General features: G+C 50.4%; 1 protein-coding gene across 1 annotated transcript in view; it reads right to left on the bottom strand.

Annotated features, from left to right (window-relative positions):
- The window catches only part of Ptprm (protein tyrosine phosphatase, receptor type M), a 681,934-nt gene that overhangs the window by 82,866 nt on the left and 579,413 nt on the right, over window positions 1-19,655 (bottom strand). The window contains exon 20 of the mRNA XM_023720402.1: window positions 10,902-10,989. Coding sequence (XP_023576170.1) covers window positions 10,902-10,989 — 88 coding nt within the window. The remainder of the gene's footprint in view (window positions 1-10,901; window positions 10,990-19,655) is intronic.

The raw sequence follows: 19,655 nt of genomic DNA, 5'->3' as shown, positions 1-19,655 counted from the left end.
CTGCACACCACTGCTCTCAGTGTTGCTCGGTGTGGGCTCTTCAGGCCCGCAAGGGCCGTGCGCTGGAGACTCGGTCCCTGCCAGAGCTCTGCGGGAGGTGGGGGTCCAGGAGAAGGAAGCGAGGTCCCTGGTGGTGCGGCCTTGAGGAAGGTCTGGGCCCCGGGCTCCCTCTCTGCCGCCTGGCTGTCGTGAGGTAGCAGCTTCCTCCATCATGCGCACAATGCGCAGCCTTGGCCAGGCCCAGGGCGCCAGGGTCTGGAGAATGCGGTCCAGAGTGGATCAAGCTGTGCGAGACTAAACAGCCTTCCCTTCTTTTAGCTTTATTTGTCTGATGTGACAGAAAGCTCACCAACACAAAGATAAAGCACTATGCCTCCCACTTCTGTACTGAAACATGGAAGGACTTATGATACTTTAGCTTTTACAGTAAATTCCATTAACCTGTTAATTCATTATTGACACTCACACAGCAAGGGAAAAGCCGGAGACTTTCACACCTAGTCCAGTGACTCACAGCAGCGTTACTTTTAGACTGAAGTCGGAACAATTCCACTGAGGCACACACTCCCCTGAGGTGTTGGAGGCTGCCTACAACATCCACGACATCAGACCACGGTCACGGCGTGTGGACATGGTCTGCATGGTCCTTGTGGCCGCGCCCAGCAGTTCTGTCTCCTCTCTACGCCCAAAGATGCCTGCAGGCGACAGCATGCTGCTATCCACTGCTTTGTGCCGCCAGCTGCGCAGTGGGCCTTGGCCTCCTGCTCTGGAGGACACAGAAAGCATGACAGGAAGGCTGCTTGACCTCAGCGACGAGATGAGGACATGCCTCGCTGTGTCTGACCCCAAGCAAGCTCTGGGCGAGGCCACCACCATGCTAACAGCCACACTTCCTTCCTGAGTGGAGCACTTTCCTCACTAGTACCACAGAGACAGCCCAGTGATGTCACAGAAACCTACACTTTATAAGGGAAAGGTGCTCACACGTCCACAGAGGCAGAGGGTCCCCCTCTTCATCACTAGACTAGGGCCTGGAACACAGTACATGCCCCCATCGCAAATGTTATAAATTATTAAAAGTGAACCTTTGGGTTTTAAAAAATTACATTACTTTAAAAATTATTTTTGATGCTAGACATATAATTCCATGATAGAGTACTTGCTCAGCATGCTTAAGGCCCTGTATTCCATTCCTAACACTGAAAGACAAAAACAAAACCCTAAATTCATGTTCTTTTCAATGGTAGAAGCATTATTTTAAGCACCCACAGGACCCCAACATTTAGAAGAGATTAGAGCCAGCTCTGGTGAAAGGAACCCTCTTCTCTTTCCGAGGAGTCGGCCTGCCCAGGCCGTGCCGCACTGTGGTAGTGCAGGGCCTGCTGGTGACCTGCCAGAGCTTCTTCCTCAGGCTAACGGTACCCAGCATTCCTTTCGGGTTAATGGGTGGGAAATGTGCAGGCGTAGAGCTGCAGGTGACAGGCCTTCTGTCCCTGAGCAGACCCACCCGTTGGCCGGACAGGCTGACAGGTGGAAGCCACTGTTTCCTCTCAGTTTGGGATGCTCACCCTCCTGTGGGATGTTTTGTTTGTTGTCAGTAGTGGAGGGAGAAGGAAATTGGTGTCAGTTTCTTAACTTGGCTGCACTTCACGTGGCAGACAGATTATTTCTGATCAGAGCCTCCCAGCAAGTAGGGCCTCAGTAACTCTCTATGGATTCTAGTTAAAAACCAGGCTGGAGAGCCCAGAGGAAGACCCTGGTGGGCGCTTTGTCCTTTCTGTTCCACTCAGGAGGACATGGCATGTGGCTCCATGTGCAGGCTCTAGGGCAGGTGGGTGGCGCAGAATCCCCACCCCATCCTGTGATCTCAGAAAGTTACCTTATCTCTTCTGTGCCTCAGTTTCCTTGTCTGTGAATGGGGATGGGAAGGGTGTGGTGGACCTGTGGGCTGTTCTGCCAGGCAGACCCTCCTGAGGCAGGCTCTGCCCTTTCCCAGGGCACTGAAGGTGGTGGGGACAGCACCCCCTCGCGGGCCTTGGGAGGCCAGCAGGCTGCAGCCTTCTCCTGTGCTTAATAGGCACATGTTGGAGCCAGGAGAACGCAGCCTATGAAACCCTCTCCTGTGCAGTGGCGAGGTAAGTGTGAGCAGCGAGAGCTGGCTTCTGCTGGGCACAGGTGTCCCCTGCGGTCTAGTGCCCAGACCCTATGGCCACCCAAGTCCACCTTCACATGTGCTCAAGTTCCTCCAGGGAATGGCTCAGTGCTAGCACTTAGCCTGCACATGCACCTGTGATGACCCCTGGAAGGCCTACACAGTCATCCCTAATAGTGGCATGTAAGTGCTGTGCATGCTGCGGCCATGCTGCAGACTGTGAGACAGACAGGAAAATGCAGTGTCTAGATGGCCGGCACAGGCGACGGCGGGATCCCTGGCCAGAGCCTGCAGCCACGGAGGCTGGCTCAGAGCAGTGAGACTGCCCAGTGTCCAGGAGGCGTCCGCTGCACAGAACGGAGGTCAGGGACGTTGCCCTGGAGAGCAGACTGGTGTCCCCGAGGGCGGCTCCTGGCATCACGGGTCAGTGCCTACCCAGTTTCTCCTCTGTCTTGGTACAGGCTGATGGGGGAATCCCTCTTCCTAGACAGGAATGTGACAGACCGGAGGGCAGCACCAGCACACACTGAGTCAGGGAAAGAGGCAAAACGGTTGTGCCAGCCACAGAGCCTGCAGATTCCAGGTGTCTTCCTGGACGTCCAGTGTGTGGGGTGGGGCGTAGGTCAGGGCAAAGCGCCTGCCTAGCATGGGTGGGCCCTGGGCTCTGTGCTCAGCACTGCAGAGGAAACAGTACCGGCTGCTGGGCAAGCACATTTGATGGACTCCATCATTACTTCTTTTTGCAGTCTCACTGGCCTTGAATCAGAGGCCGACTAAGGAGATGAGGATATATCAACCACTCTTGGGGGGTCTCTTGAGGCTAAGTTGTGTCAAATTTCCATGTGAAATGCCTGAAGGACACTTCTATCACATGGTGAATAGAGTCACTCAGGTGAGGGACCCTAAGATGTACCACATCCCCCAAGCCCTGTGCTGCAGCTCACTGGGAAGCCATAGATAGGCGGGTGTCTCGGGGACAGGAACAAGACTTTTGGGTCAGAAGGAAGTCTGGGAAACTCATTGGCACAGTTGTAACTTCTGGGAAATCCAATGGGATTTGTGGTGAAGCAGAAGTCAGTTACTAACCAGGAAGACCATGGGGTCAGGATGTTGAGGACTTGGGATTTGGGGTACACAGCTCAGTGAGCTGAGAAGATATGAGCTTTAGAGTTTGCAACTGGGTTTTGCTCCCAGCATGGGCATTTTTGCCTTGGATATCTCGAAGCCGTCCCAGGGTCTCATTTTGTAGCAGCTGGAAATGTTGGGAGCTCTGGCATCTCGGAGACCCTGACTGGACGCTGGCTCTTCCATTCCTGTGCGTGGGGATCTCACTCAACTCTGGATCTTTCGAGCTTCTTCTCTGTGAAGGGGGGAACTGCGCTACTTTCCTAGGACTGCCGGGAAGATCAAGTGAACACAGCACAGTTAGTTCCCCTCAAAAAGGTCGCCCCCTCCTGTGAATGAAAGCCATCTTTGTGGAAGTTTCACAGCAGGATCTTGAAAGCACAAAGAGCTGAGGTGCCAGCCTGGGGAAGCGGCGATGGAGGAGCAGAGTGCCTGATAGCGTCTTTGGGGGAAAAGAAGGGGAGGCTGATTTTAAAGGGGTGCAGGAAAAAGTCTGGATACAGACCGAAGATTGGGGCACTCCTGCCGCACTCCCCCCGCTCTCCCCGCCTCTACTCAGAGTCTTTCTGTGCTGTTTGACAATGCACAGCACCGAGCCCGGCACCGCTGGCCCTGGAGAGTCTCAGCTCTGGCTGTCCTGGTCGTGTGACTGAGCTGGTTGTTAACCAGTGCCACAGTTTCCCTGACTGTGAAGGGGACTAGGAGCAGAGCCCACCTCTTCTACTTCGTGTGGGGATGCAGGGTGCTAATGTGAGTACTGCCCTGAGATGTTGGGGACATATCCAGCAGGGGAGGGCTGCCTCCCCGCCTCGCTACCGCTGGTGACTTAACTCTGGGCTGTTTTTCATTTGTGCATCTGCACATTTTCTGTCTCACAGAGTCATTCTGGAAGATGCTTCTCTAAGGTGTGCCTTTTCCTTTCACCGCCTAGCCTAAGCCAGTCAGTGGCACGAAGGCCCTGTGAGCAGGGCCCTGCTATGACGGGGACACCGTGGCTCCAGCGTGTCCACCTGGCAAGGCTGCTGTGACACGTGGCAGAGTGACGAAGAGCGGGTCACATGATTAAGATGGGATCAAAATCCAAGCGACATTTATGTAGTAATCACAACTTAGTGCTCCTCCATCCCACAATGTAATGATCCAGGTCGGCAAACTTGATCTGCATAAGAGACTACTTGGCGTCCCTCTCGGGGCTTTTGCAAACCATCACTAGATGGAATAGGGACACACTGGTAGTCTCGCGGAGACATCACATGCTGCTTGCTGCTGAAAATCGCCACGTGTCGAGGCTTTTCTGCACATACATAGGCATGCATGCAGGTATGTAGCATGTACTGTGCATGTACGGATGCTCTGCGGTGGGCCATGTAAGATTAAAGCAGAGCAGGAAAGGGAGAGAGGCCCCTGGGTGGCAGGTACCAAGGGGCCCGGAACTAGCTCTGATGTCGGTAGCACAGCAGGGTGACTGGTTCACAGACACTTACTGTCTACTTTACTAAGAGGTAGAAGAAAGGAGACTGAAGTTTTCCAACAGAAAGCAGTGGTCAAGGCCAAGGAAAGGGAAAGGCTAATCCTCTGTCTGGTCATTATAAATGGTAGACGAGTATCAAATTGTCACACTGCACCCCACAGCATGTGCACAATTACTGTGTGTCAATGGAAAAAAAAACTGCAGGAAACTAGTGGGCAGTTAGGAAAAAATAATAAAAATAAAACAGATCTCTATGCCTTAGGTCCCTTAAACATGGTACTTACGGCCTTTTCATTAAGTAACATTACGCTTTCATACTTTCATATTAAACATAATGATATTGGTAACAGCTCTGGAATCTTAACTAGTGTGTGATTGGGTATTCCCCAGCAGAATGAATGGAGTATGCCACCGATAATGTTTCACCCCCAGCCAGTTTTCTCTCTCTGCTCAATACTGGTGACATATTTAAGGTAAATGGGAATCACAATTATCTAGGCAGCCTTTGGCCTCTGAGAGATGATTCAAAATTAATTTTAATTACTATTAATTTTTGCAAAGAAGGCTCCACAGCTTCCTCTGTGGCTACCTGCTGTCAACGGTGCTGCTGCTCTGGTTGAAGGCCCCAGCTGTGGAGAAGCTGATGTGAGTGTGACCTTAGGAGGGTGCGGGTCCTGGCCCCTGGCTTCTGCCCTGCTGCTCCTCCTGGTAAAGCTTGGCCAAGCGGGCAAGCAGCCCAATGGGGGGCACCTCCAGGGCGGGGGAGCTTAGCTCTTGCGTTGGCTTCCTCTGTCCCTGGCTCTTTGTTTACCTTGTCTCTTCCTTAGAAACCTTGACTTTACTCTGAAAATTCCTGGCAGGGATCCCTGACTCTTGTTTTGCCGATTTTCCTGAGTGTTCTAAGCATCTCCTGACAGCCTAGTCCCCCTTCTCACGGCCACCTGCATTTAATGCCAAGCGCTTCCCTGCCAGTTCATTCTCAGCTAATTCATGAATGTCCCCTCCTCTCCCACGGCCCTGGCTTTTACAGTGAGGCCAGGTCAAGGCACCTGCAGATTCTTTTCAAAAGGGAGTGAGAAAGGCAGGTGTAGCTGGAGTTCCTCAATCAGCAGAGAGAACACCGCTGCAAAACAAAATAAATGCTTTCAAAGGGAGGCTTCCGCACAGGCCACAGCCTGCATACTGCTTGAAGACTCTGAGGGACTGATTAGGGCAAAAACATCGGTGTACTCTTGGGTATCTGGTGGTCAGGAGACGCGGGGGGAAAGCATGGCTTGTACCAACTGGATAAAATCCAGACTCCCGAGGGGCCCTCTCCCACTTCCCAGCCCAGCTGACCCCTGCTGGGGTCCTCACTACCACAGCAGTCTTGACTGCATTAGGTCTACCCACGGGACACCCGGCCACCCCTCTTCTCCTGACACAATGTTCCTTGTTCTGGCTCAGGGGTGTGGCCTCCTGCTGCTCACTGTCATGGCTCACTGTCATGGCTCCCTGGGTTGGAAGTGGGCTCCATACCCACCCTGCTCCAGGACAATCTCCTCCTGCCAACAGCTTTAACTTCTCTTCCTCCCAGCCCTGTTCACTGACCTACACCCAGGAGCAGCCGCTTTCTCAGTCCACACGACTGATTGGAGAAGCTCATCTGAACACTTCCAGACACTCGGTAGCTCTGGTGAGGAGAAGCCCACCCCCAAGCTCCTCTTCTAATCTGCCCACTGGAGCAAATGGGCACCTTCCTGCCCTCTCCAGCTACTTCTCCATGTGTCCATCTACCTGTCATGGCTTGTGCCTTGATGTCCCTCCAAAGTCTCCTGCAGAGCGTATGATGCTGGATTATGGGTGTATGATTAGTGAGTCAGCCCACTGGTTGCTTTGGCATAGTTCTGCTAGGACTAAAGGGACGAGTGCTACCCTTGCCCCAGGGTGGGCAGCCTGCATACAAGATGAGGGGCAGAAAGAGGCTTGTCTCTCCCCCACCTTGCTTGCTTTTGCTGTCTTCCACCACCATGTACTGTTCTCTGCTGCTCCGCCTTGCCTTGGAGCCAGCCAATTATGGACTGAAACCTCTATAAACCATGTACTAATAAGCCTTTCCTCCTTGACTTTGGCATTATGCATTTTGTCTCAGCAATGAGAAGGGTGACACTAAGACGTGGTCCACCTTCCCACGAGCTAGAAACATGGCTCACTCCTGAGCCCTTCCTCTGCCTTCCTCCTCATCCCCACCACCTTTCAGCTCAGTCGACACTTCTTTTGAATTCACATCTTCTCTTTAGCCCACAGCATTGCTTTTCTTACCCGGGCTTCTGAGCCCTTGAAGACTCAGGTCCTTCCTGTGTTCCAGAGGGCGCCGTGGTCTGCTTCTCCCTCCTCGCCTGACGCTCACCTCTCAGTGGCCCTCCTCCTGCTCACCTCCCCCGCCCGACAGTGGGAAGCAGCACCTCCCCCGGCAACCCCTTCAGAAGGATTTTTTGGTCCTTCTGACCACGCAGCCCCCACACGGCCACTCTGCTGCACTGTGCCCTCTCGCAGTGCCCTTTACTCCTAATCAGTTGCTTCATCCTGATTGCCAGAGTCTCCCTCTGCCCTGCTGGGGCTGGCACGGCCATGAGGGCAGCCATCCAGAGTCCCTATGTCCGCCATCACTCTCTGCCCTCTCTCTGTGCTCCAGCAGCACCGGCTCTTGCTGTCCACCCACACTAAGACAGGCACAACTCCCTGCTCAGGGCCACTTCTTCCCTGCTGGAAGTCTTGTGCTGCACAGTGTCCTCACTGAAGGTCTTCCTGGGCCACAATCTAAGCTCTGCAATTTGAGCCCAAACCATCTCCTCCCTGCTCTATGTTCTCTGGTGCACATGCGTCCTTTCAAAGCCCAGCACGTACCACGCACTTAGGGACTGCTTCTGTCTCCTCTGCAGGGATGCACTGACAAGCCAACTCCCCACAAAGCTTCTGCCTACATACAAGGTATTCTGCAGGGTTTATTCCCTGCTCCTTCCTACACAGCTACGTGTGTGGTGTCAGAGGCACTCCGTGACTATGTGTGGAAAAACTGACTTCAGTTTGGCATGGTGCCGGGCACATGGCAGACCGATGTGTATTTGTTGAATGCATGATAGAAGAGAGGACACAGGAAATCTGCCGGGGAAGCTCTGTGGCTCCTGGCTCTTCTCTTCCACTGGCAGCCCCCAGAATGTGGAGCAGCTGCCGGGAGCCGCCTTGTTAGCTGGAGATGTGGCGTGCGCCTTCTGCCTGGGGTTAATTATAGGTAGGGGCTGCTGAGATACTAGGAGGCAGCACTGCGTCTGTATGTGGCAGGCGGAACTGGCAGAGCAAACCTCTGTTTCTGTTTGGAAAGGACTAGCTCAGCAAGCTTATAGTGTAAATCAGGGAGAAGTTTAACTTAAGAGAAAAAGCCAATAGCCAGTTTTTAAGCACTATCAACAACCTTTTATATGCAAACACTGCTGCAAAACAATGACTGTGATCATTAGGAACATTTCTTATGTTCTTTGTAAAGCACCATCAAGAACGTCTCAGGGGCCGGGGAGATGGCTCAGTGGAATAAGTGCTTGCCTGGCAAGCGCAAGGACCTGAGTTCAATCCCTGGTTCCACCAAAAAAAAAAAAAAAAAAAAATCTCAGATCTGGGTCACAATCCCCCAGTTCTTCATCCTAAGGAGTGGTGAGGTCCCCAAGGCCTTAGCCCTGCGAGGTGAACTTCCCAGCACGTGAAAGGGACCTTTCTGCAATCCACACACTCTCAGCAGTGGACACACAGCAGGACTACTCTCCGAAGCCATAAAGCAGCCCTCACTGTGCACCTACAGATGTGTCTCTGCGAAAGGCTTACTTGGGCATTCTTAGTTTTACTCTTCAACCCTGGCACATCTATGGTAATAGCTAGGATTTATTTTTGCTGCTATGCAGACATCCAGGTTGTCTAGATGAAGTGGTGCACAAGGCGATGCCCAGACTGCACTAAGTCTGCAGTGGGTCATCAGAACCAGCCGGGGAACTCATGCTGCATGGAACACCCTCCCCCCAGCTCGGACACCACGGGAGCAGGGTGACTGCAGCTGGCGGAAGTGGTGTGTTCTTACCCCACTCCTGGTATCAAACTTACCCTAGTTAGTGGGAGTGGAGTGCCAGCTCTGAGGATCTGGACACTACTGAGAAGCACCAGTGGCTGTCTGGCAGGTGGCGTGGTTGTCGTCCTAGCATATGCCAGCTCATGGCCGTACAGGGAACTATATAGACATTATATATAAAACCTCTATTTATACAAATGACCAATTACAAATAATACTTCTAGAGGGATTTCTTTCAAAAACAGAGAACTAGAGGTAAAGCTAGCACAGATGCACAGGGAGAGGCTTCTGGTGCTGCAGGACGTGGCCAGGAAGGGGGCAGAGAAGTCTTTGTGATAGTGTTTCTAGAATGGGACGAAAGCAGCCTGGCCCAGTGTGGAGACCCTGAGAGAGCGGCAGGCCAGGAGTGGTGGAGGCAGCTGGCGGCTGCACACTGCAGCCCTGGGAAGCAGGCTTAGGCCCAGGGGAGGCCAACTGCTCAGCCTGGCCTGGAAGGGCAGCTCGCATTCGGCAGCTGCTAGCGAGTCAGGGCAGGGTGCTGCCGGTGGCCACCTGCCGCAACCCCTTTGGAGCTGAAGGCTTCAAAGATGATTTCTTTCTTTTCTTTGTTTTTTACTTTTAAATGACTTATTGGCTTACTAAGCTTAAGATGAATAGGAAGGACAAAGAAGAAAAGGTGCAATTATTTTTTTCCAGGTAACAACAATCAATGTTGTTTTGATGTGGCATTTCGGTTCTGTTTTACTACGGGTCATGTTCTCAGCAAATTCATTAGTTACCTCTGGCCCCTGGGTAGTATGCGGTGGGACAGAGACTCCAAACACTGTCTTTCACTGTTGTTGGAATGACATTATGTTCTTTGTTCAGTGGGTCTTTTCACTTAGTTTTTTTTGAGACAGGGTCTTACTACGAGTAGTCCAGGCTGGCCTGGAACTCAGCAATCCTCCTGCCTCATCTCCTGAGTCCTGGGACTCCACGCATGAGCTGCCATCCCTGCAGTAGTGCACATGTGTACATTCAATCATTTTTTCACAGCAATGTCCTACAAGCAGGACGTGATCAATAAACAATTGCTGGGGGGAGAGATGGACAACCGGGCGGCACAAACACATTCCCTGTGCCCCGCTGCGAGGAGACAGGAGGAGAGCAGGGCACACTATTCGGGGATGGTCACGGCCATGGACTGCACTGTGGACCCCAGCAATGGTGACTCGGACAGGCAGCACTGGACAGCACCTCCACAATCAATAAGGTCCAGTGCTGCTTGTTCAGAACAGGCGAACCTTCTGCGTCTGCTCTCTTGCAAGTAATAAGACATGATGGGCTGGTGGGTCTTCAAGCCTTGTTGTTGCTTAGTTATGTATCCTTAGAAATAGTACTAATATAGCCAGGGTGCTGCTGTGGGCCCCCATACCGCGACACAGTTGTGTGAGGCTTGGAGCGGTTTTGTGTTGAGGATGGATGGCTGGGCCCCGGGAGAGGGGGCTCATCCATCAGCCTGAGTCTTGGTGTTGTTACGGAACATTAATGAGGTTGGGCTCAATTTAAAGCCCGTCCAGGCATTATGGATTGGTAACATTCAGTTTCACAGGAGCTGGGAATTTCTGAGACATAATCCTAGGTCTTTTGCTAATGAGTACTGTGATACAAGGATGATCATTTAACTTTTGTGTTTCGCTTTCCTGGCCTGAAAATGGGGCTATTACTGACCTACCTGACCCAGCGTCCAGAGGATTAATGAGTTAATGCTTGGCAGAGGACTCCGCGCTCCCTGCATGAGGCTCTCTGTGTGTCAGTAGCTCTGTTTGTTCCCATGCAGTAGTTGGGAAACACTGGGTGAAAGATTCCTTCTCACACTTAACATTACCTATGTTACCCATGTGTTCAATCTAAAGTGAAACTGGGTCCACCGAGAGGGCGCCTGGCATGTCAGGAGGCTTCAGGGCCTTCCTGGGAGCACCACACGGTTCCCACAGCAGACGGAAGCACAAGTGCACCCGAGCGTCCCCCCGGGCCCCAGCCACCAGAAGTCACACCAGCACCAGCACTGCGACACCTACATGCAATGATGTTGCCGTATCTGTTCTTCATTCTGTTCTCATCTTTCTTAGCGGAGTCCCACGGCGCGGACTGTCCTTCAAAGAAGCTCTGGAAGGAGAGAAGTGACACTAAGCATTCCGATTTGGTGGGGGACACAGAGTGATCCTACTCGGAGGGCTCCTTTGGGAAGGCAGAACGGGTCAGACAGGAAAGACACAGGGGCATGTAAGTTGCACTTGGGCACCCGGAGGGACTGCAGGCAGCTTTTCCCTGACCTCCCCTTATTGATAGCTGGTCACAACTCAGTAACAAGTCCCATGGTCCAGCCTGTCCCACTTGAATATTTAGTATAGAAAATGAATACTTTTTTCATTAGATTACCACTTTTCAATATTCTTGCAAGACATATGGAGATAAATTGTCTTTCCCTTAGTCGATAACTCATGGATGGTTATTTTTGGTTAAAATGGTGAACCTGAGTAAGCTAGGCCTTATGATTCCAAGGCTAAAATCCTGAAATATATACCACCATATATATATATATTTTTTTTTTAATTTTTATTTTTTATTTTTTCAGAACTAGGGATTGTACTCAGGTGTTTTTATATTTTTAAGGGTGTTTAAATTTCCATTTATTTAAGGATTTGACATTATTATGCACAGGGATTTTAATCTCTCAGGTTTTTTTTTTTTTTTTTTTTTTTTTTTTTTTTTTTTGTATTTAGGACAGGATCTACAGGGTCTCACTACTAAATTGGACTCCCAGTGATCCTTCTGTTTCAGCCTCCTAAGCCCTGGGATTACAGGCTCATGCCCAGTCTCAATTGCCATCTCAGAGCACCCCAGAGGCAGGGCTAGCACAGCACGCCAGGGATTGAACCCCAGCCGCTGCGCTCTGCTAAAGCTCAGGTGCTTTAGTCCACTGAGCTATCAGGCTGGCCCCAGGGACTTTAATCTTTATATTACTAGATATGTATTTTTTCGTATTTAAATTACTATAATCCCGGTTCTGCATGCCCCGCCAGCTCCATGCCTGGGGCACGCTGAGCCAGTGCCTGAGTCTGGGCGTGGTGGCACACACCTGTAATCCCAGTGATGGGGAGGCTGAAAACAGGAGGATCACTACGAGTCCGAGCTGCGCAGTGAGACTCTGTACCAAATACAATGAAAACAAAGTGAATTACTATAATAAGAATGTCCTCTGCTATCAGCGGACAAGTGAAAAACTTCGGGACTTTTATTTCCACTTTAGTCCGCAGGCCATTCTTCCTTTGAGGGAGTGTTTATGGCAAATGGGAAGACAACAGGAAAGACTTAGTAAAACTGATGTCTTGTCTTTAGAGCCTGCTGGTAGCATCATGATCAGTTGCTGACTGAATGAGTGCACTGTTTGGGCACCATTTGTTTAGGTTTTGATCACAAAACAGAGCTTCACTTGTCCAGCTGTGTGCAGAGGGCCGCAGGACAGGAGAGGCCGCCTGTGCCCGCCCACTTGGCGCTGTAGTCATGAAGCGCCTGGCTCGGGCTGGTCACTAGGCAGAACAGTCTGTCTGGCTCACGGCCTTGGAGGCTGAAAGCCCAAGGCCAGGGACTGTGTGGCGAGAGCTGGCGAGGTCTGGCCAGATGGCCATGTGGCCAGGGGCCCCTTCTGCCACGCTTGGTAATATCCATGCCTCTGCACCCCTACCGGGTGGGATGCTGCTACACCCAGCTCGGCTCCCAGGGGACAGCTGCAGCCCAGTTCTGCCACCCCCTTGGGCTCCAGGTGGTCCCCAGCGCATCACATCCTGCCACCAGAGTGTGGCCAATGCTGCTTTATGACGCACAGGGCAGAGGGGCACTTAGAGCGGAGTTTTAGATCAGCCTCGTCATGGGACGTCCCTTCATCACAATCAGAGTTCTCCTATCACATTTGTCATTGTGAAAAAACACAGGGCAGGCAGGTGCCGACAGGCAGCCGAGCCACACTGCACAGTGCTGATTGGAAGGTGACATGCCGCGGGCCACAGGACAAAGGCCAACATTTTCAGAGTATTGATTAGCTAAGCCTACACTTGCAATCAAAATCACTAGTTAATTCTATGTAGGCCATTAAATAATCAGGAGATTTGTAACTATGTGACATGTAATAAGCCACAAAACTTTCCCTTCTATTCTGCTCCATAATATGCATTTAAAAATAGTTCCAGGGATGTAAAAGTCAGGTACTTTTGTTCTGAATAGGGTCTTTGTTACTCCATGAATGACAATTACTTTACAGTTGAGTAATAACTATTATTTGACTTTCAACAATGTAATTCGACTTCGAGTTTGTCATGATTTAATTACCAATTTCAGTTCCCTCTGCCTTTTTTACCCATCTCAAAAGTTCTCAGATTTGCTTTTCTTCTTGGTAGGAAGATAGAAAGTAACCGACTCTGAAGGAGACTTTGGAGTCTTGCAGCAAATCCAGTGCCTCTGTTCATGGGGAAAATGCTTAGGGTCACCTGAACTCCTTCTGACTCCTGATAGGGGAACGGGGGTCCCTTGTAGGGTCACCACTCACACCACAGTGGTGATTAGGGTAACCACAGGACTTCCCCAGGACTTACATTTACACACAGTTCTTGTAATTTCATTGTTGTCCTTTATCTAGTGACTAAGAAGCAGACATGGGCCAACAATTGCACTCCATGTGGGCACTATTTCCAGAATGTTCTTTCCAGCACAGGGTCACACACTGTCCCTCTCCAAGTGTGGGATGTGGTGGGCATCAGATGTAGTAGACTGAGCCCATCCTGGGAACCTATTCTGAGGGCCACAGGTGGGCACAGAGGGAGACCTACTGCTCTATGGCAGTGGGGCATGGGCTGGAGAAGGGTTGGCAGGTCGTGACTTCTACCCACCGCTCCTTCTCCACTGTCCTGCCCCAGCAGTGAATTCCAAGGGAGAGTCAGAGCCTACCAAAATCCAGTCAGCCAACAGCTGCCTTCCACACCTACACCAAAATTCCTTGTTTCTCACTGAAGATTTGCAAGACAGCGTCAAAGACATCAAGTCAAATCCTGGTCACCCTGCTTATGAAGCCGGGATTTTCCTTACTTTATGTTAATATGTGCTAGCTACAGGAAGCAGCAAAAGAAGGTGGCCCACTGGCTGTGAGCCTCCCAAATTCCTATCGAGGAAGTACGTTCATCAGTGTCACTGGAATGTATTAAAGAAAGGTGAAGAGATGCTCTGAGGAAAAGATCAGGCGAGAGCAAACCCCATAGATAAAGCTCCTGTTTCCTGACTCCTGAAGACGTGGCAACGTTGGTTTGCGTTTTCTGCCCTGGCTTTGCTGCCCATTCTGCAGCCATGTTCCCCTGACTACATCTGCATCACTGAGACCACGTGTTGCAACCCGGGGGCTAGGACAATCAGTGACCTGACTACGAGGATTAGGAGAGGGAGGCAAGGACATCTGGACTGGATGTGTTGGCTTTTGATTTCTTCTGCTGTGGATATTAACAAAATTATAGGATAGACCTGGATGTCAACATTATGGCTTTCTGCTAGCATAAACTTTCAAAATATCTGAAAAAAGATTTAGACTTTAGACTCCTTCCTATGTCTGTAGTAAAACAAAAGTCAATTATTTGAGTTTGTAGTTAGAAAAAAAAGCTTTGTAGTTCTACAGCCAGTAGACTCTTGGAGACGTCATGACAGGCTGTATGGTTCTTTCAACGGGGGCGCTTGGGCTGTGTTGCTGGTTTGGAAATTCTCAGTGTAAGAACAGAACCTGGCTCATGACTGCTGCTGTCACGTCTGTTCTCCGGCCAGGCCTGGCACAGATGTCGGAGTGTGGGTGTGGCAGATACTCCCCTCGCTTCCCTCCCTGAGAGGTAGAGGCTGCTCAGCCTTCCCTGTCAGCCTACTTCCTGCTGTTTGGTTTTCCTTTTGCAGACCATGTAATCAATAGTACTCACTACTAAGCCCGCCAATCAGTGAAATCTGCCTGCAGAAAATCAAGCCCTGAGGTTATCTGTAATTCTGCTATTTAGTAATTTTATGAAGTCCTTTTAAATATACTTTTATCTTTGAAATATCTTTTAATAAATTAAGCAAAATCAAAGCAGATTTTCCAAGAGTTTCTCCAGTGTATTTCCCTTTGGGCAAGAACAAAATGTTCTTTAGTTATCTTTTCTATCTTAAAGAGGTCAAAAGTTATGCATGTTCCCTTACAAGTACATAAATCAAATTAGTAAATGCTTTGATTAGAATTCTGTGAGCTAATATTATTGGGAAGAAAGTATTCACCACTCGGTAATCTGTATTCCATCCAGAGAAAAGTGGCTGCTTCCAAAGCTGTTGCGAGGCCTTTGCTGCCTCCCTCCAGTCCTGAGGCAGAAACAGCTCTGCTCCTGGAGGAAGTCGGCTTTTGTGGCAAAGACGGGCCACTGTGGGCAGATGGTGGGAGGCGCTGCCCTCTGCTCCTTCAATCTGTGACATCCAAGTTTAAGGGCACCCTCCGATTCTTCCTCTGCTGCTGTCCTTATTGTTTCTGTCTGAGCAGGTTCACTAAAATCAAATTCAGCCAAAGAGCAGATGATTTGGGAAAAACACCACCTACTGATACAGCACAGAGGCAAAGCCAAAACCATCGTGGGGTGGCGGAGGGCCCTGTGTCCCAGAAGCAGCAATTTAAGGACAAGCCTGGGGGACAGATGACGCAGGCCCACAGTCCCAGCGCAGTTTTTACGGGGGGATCTTTGAATACAATGTGCACATTTAGGCAATATTTAGTGTTTAGGGCAGATTTTTAATATGCAGGTACAATTTAATGCCTCAATGATGGAATTTTTATTATGAAAAAACACTTTATGTATTTTGGGGATTTAAGTTAATAGTCTCCTTGCACCTTCTGTTAGGATTTTCATAAATATACTTATGCTTTTATTCTACTTAAAATGTAATTAAAGTGTTTCCTGCAACTACCCAGCTCATATATACTGAGAAAAGGCAGCAGACCTGGAACCACTCTGAAAGAGTAATAAGTCTCTGAAACAATAAAAATGAAACCAGGCGAACTCCAGCGAATACCAATGACTTCTCTGCTTTAGGATGCCGCATGCTCTGTGGGGACAGAGCAGAAGGAAATTGAGCATCCTGCACACTGTCATTTTTTTTTCTGAATAGGAAACATGTTTTTGTGATTCAATAACCTCCTCCCGCACCCTTCATACCACCGTCATTTTCCACAGCGTATAATTACACATCTCAGTTGCCCACCACAAGAGAACGGTGCTCTGAAATGATGCAGTCTGTTAAAAATGCCACAGAAAACTGGAAAAAAAAAATCCACAGCTCCCAGATATTAAGAGAGAAGAAAAAGAGGAAAAAAAAATCCTATTCCACAGAAAAGCTGCCAGAAAGAGAGGGATGCGGGTCGAGGCTCCACATAATGTGCAGTGTTTCCAGCCAGTGCAGGGTCAAACGTTTTAGAAGCTTCTAAAATCGAATTTTTCCTCCCTTTGTCTTATGAATAAAATTGTGCACGTAAAATGACTAAAACCATCACCCTGAAATAGGGAAGATGAGCTCACTGGGGCATACAGAGACTCTGAACTTTGTCGTTTCTGCTCATACTTTTGTGTTTCCAACTGATGCATTTTATTAGGTGCATATAAACTATTGCCCCAGCACTAAAACACCTGAAGATGCCTGGGCTAGCCTGCTGGCCACAAAGTGGAATATGGATGGGAGAGCGGCCCCGAGTTCAGCCTCATGCCACCAGAGTGCTCGCCACTCACTGTCATTCTCCAAGGCCCTGGACAAAGGCCATCAAAGGGAAAATGTGACACTTCCATGCCAAAAGAGGTGGGACTGAGCGAAACAAGGATCCAGACACACAAACTGTGTTATTCCTAAATAAACTGTAATCTCCATGTGTACCCTCATGGGTTCTCCCAAAGTGGCTAATTTTTTGGCATTTGAAATAGCCAATTCTTGTGAACTTCTTCCCAGCTGAAGTCCTGCAGCTTTTTCGTCCTGCAGGACCTAGTAGAGTGACGGTCTCAGCAATCCTCGTCCTGTGACAGGCTTTCTTCACTTCACTCTGGTCTCTTCTGACACAGAACAGAGGTTTATAGCTTTAAAACATCTGTGGTGTTAGAGGCTTAGAACAGATTTTTTCTTCTCTGCAATAGGTGTCTCTGCAATAGGTGACGTTATGAGCGACTTCAGAAAGCTGCCAACTTTCTGTTGTGGTGATATGCTGATGGTAGTTTTGGGAGTCTACCAGCTGAGGTCCTTGCCCTTGTACCCTTGTACTGGCAACTGGACCAGGGCCTTGTGCATGCGGGGTGACTGCTCTACCACTGCGTGCACCCTGGCCCCAGATGGGCATTCTTAATTATGCTTCATGGAGAAGGAAATTCAGGATCAAAGGGGTTAATTGGCTTCTCTAAAGGCCTGCAGAGGGTCAGCAGAAGAGCACGGCCTCCCAGAGCGCAGACCATGAGGCTGCCTGAGCCAAGAATGTGTGACCTCTTGCCTGCTGCCCTAGACCTTGCCCACACACCGAGAGGTCACCCTGGCTGTGGTCCCGAGGCACTGAACATTGAGAGTTACTACTATTTAAGAAGAGGTAGAGGACACAGAGCCTTGCCCAGCGGTGTGCAACATCTCTCCTGGAGGGCATGGGAGGATTTGTGAGGGCTGGGTGGTGGGCAGCTCATTCTACTTCTTATTCTTCCTCTTTACATTGGGTCACCTTCAGAACCCCTGCAGTGGTCAGCTCCTGCTAGAGGTGACATTGCTCAAGTGGATAGAAAAACTGGAAAATCACTGGAGAAATGGTGAGGGAGAGACAGAGAGAGACAGACACTGATTCTTCTGATGGGTGACAAGGATGAAGCAGTAGAAGCAGTAACTGCAGAGCAATCACAGCCACTAAGCACTTGGCGGATGAGGTCAACAACACCCTATGGGGTTACAGAGACCCAGTTCAAAGGGGCTGCTTTGTACAGGACTGGGAGCACCAAAGTCAAAGAGTGGTGGTGTCTGGCTGCAGGTGTCTCTCCTTTCTAGGCTCCAGTCCTCTCTTCTGTTCTCCAGGAGGCTGAGCAGGGTGTTCCAGACTCTGGGCAGTGCCAAGCTCCCTGTGGCCGGGAGCCCACCTTGTGGCTAGGTGTCTGTCTTCCTCTGCAGTGATGGGTTCTCAGCCTGGAGTTCCAGGGCATCCCGGGCTCCCCACACTGACTTGCTCCTGCAGGAGTCTTGGCGCTCAGTGCTGCCGCTCACAGGAGGATGGGTGCAGTGAGGCTGGATGTCAGGGGCTCACAGAGGTGCTCAAAGCCAGCGGCCTTGGTCTGTATTCTGCCGGGCTCCTCCTGTCTGCTGAGGATGGTGCATATTCATGAGATCAAGCCAACTTTTGAAGATTCTAGACTATAGACCTGCCTGTCCTCTGTGCTGCCCTGGGAACCCCAAGGCAGCCACAGTCACTGCTTGGGGTGTCATCAAAGAGATGTCCAAGAGCAACATGTCACAGAGCAGCCAGTGAAGGGCTGCCTTGCTTCACAGGCAGTGAGGTCTGATTCCACTGCTGTCGTTTCTGCGTCACACTGTGTGCTCTGCCACCAGGAGCACCACTCAAGTCAGAGAAGGACTTCACCTCCCGCCCTGTGGACGCGGCCCAGCTGCTGGGCAGCAGCACGGCTGGAGAGCTACAGTTTCCTCCCCTGTACACATGGCTCTAACTCGAGGAGCCCAGATGGGGACTGATTGTCAGAGACGAGCCAGATAGGTTCCTCGAAGAGAGCTCCAAACACGGGACAGAAGTGGCTGTTCTGCAGCGAGCCACAGACAGCCGGAAGAGCGGCGCCCTGGCTTGTCTCCCGCACAGCCTGCGGTGGAGCCCTCCTAACCTGTCCTCGTGCTGCCGGGGCCTATGCACTGATGGAGTGTGCTCCTGAAAAGCACCAGGGCACCCGTCACGCTTCAGTCTGAAGACCTAGCTGTGCCCCGTGCTGGCACACGGCCACCAGAGGACATGAGACTCGGCCTGTGCAGTGCATCCTCCGAGGAGTAAGCCAAGGCTGCGAGGAGGGGATCAGGCTGAATATTCAAGCGCAGGCTGACAGCAGGGCCGTCGCGGACTGTCATTTCTGTTCCTGTGCCCTGATCTTCCCCCACAGGCCTCCTCCTCAGTGCTTCAGACCTTTTCCTTGCCTCCTCTTTACTGATTTTGGAGGCAGGGAGGGCTTTTGTTTTTGTGCTAGGAGTCAAGCCCAGGGTCTTCCAGTTTTTACCTCAGAAATCTGAGCACAGAGCCCCCCGGAGGGTGACTGAAAGCAAAGGATCCTTTTTTAGAGATGATAGGCTTGGGTAGGAAGAAGTGTAGCAGAAAATGAAGATTTTAATATGTGATTTGTGACTCTCTTTTTGACATGTATTAATTTATAAAATCTTTCAGCATAATTCCCAGACTCTTCTGGTAAGACTCAAGTGAGGAGATCAAACATTAAGTTTTACAATGGAGAATTATTTTTAAAGCCTAGAAAACAAGGCTAGAAGTGCCTTTTCATAGCATTTGGTGAAAGATGATTATAACTGAGCTTATTCTGTCAGGAAGTCCACCTTTTGCTTAGGTGCTGAGAGTTAAACTCAGGGTTTCACACACACTCGGCCAACGCTCTCCTCCATTCCCACCTGAGCGCCTGCTCTTCAAAGCAAACATTTTCCCCAAAAGTACAATGGCTGTTCTTCCTGGAGGCATCGAGGCTCTTCTTCCTTGATTGGTGTTTAGCTGA

The sequence above is a fragment of the Octodon degus genome, unplaced genomic scaffold (genome assembly GCF_000260255.1).
Source record: "Octodon degus isolate 3935 unplaced genomic scaffold, OctDeg1.0 scaffold00075, whole genome shotgun sequence".
Taxonomy (NCBI): domain Eukaryota; kingdom Metazoa; phylum Chordata; class Mammalia; order Rodentia; family Octodontidae; genus Octodon; species Octodon degus.
This window is presented reverse-complemented; position numbering and strand designations above follow the sequence as displayed.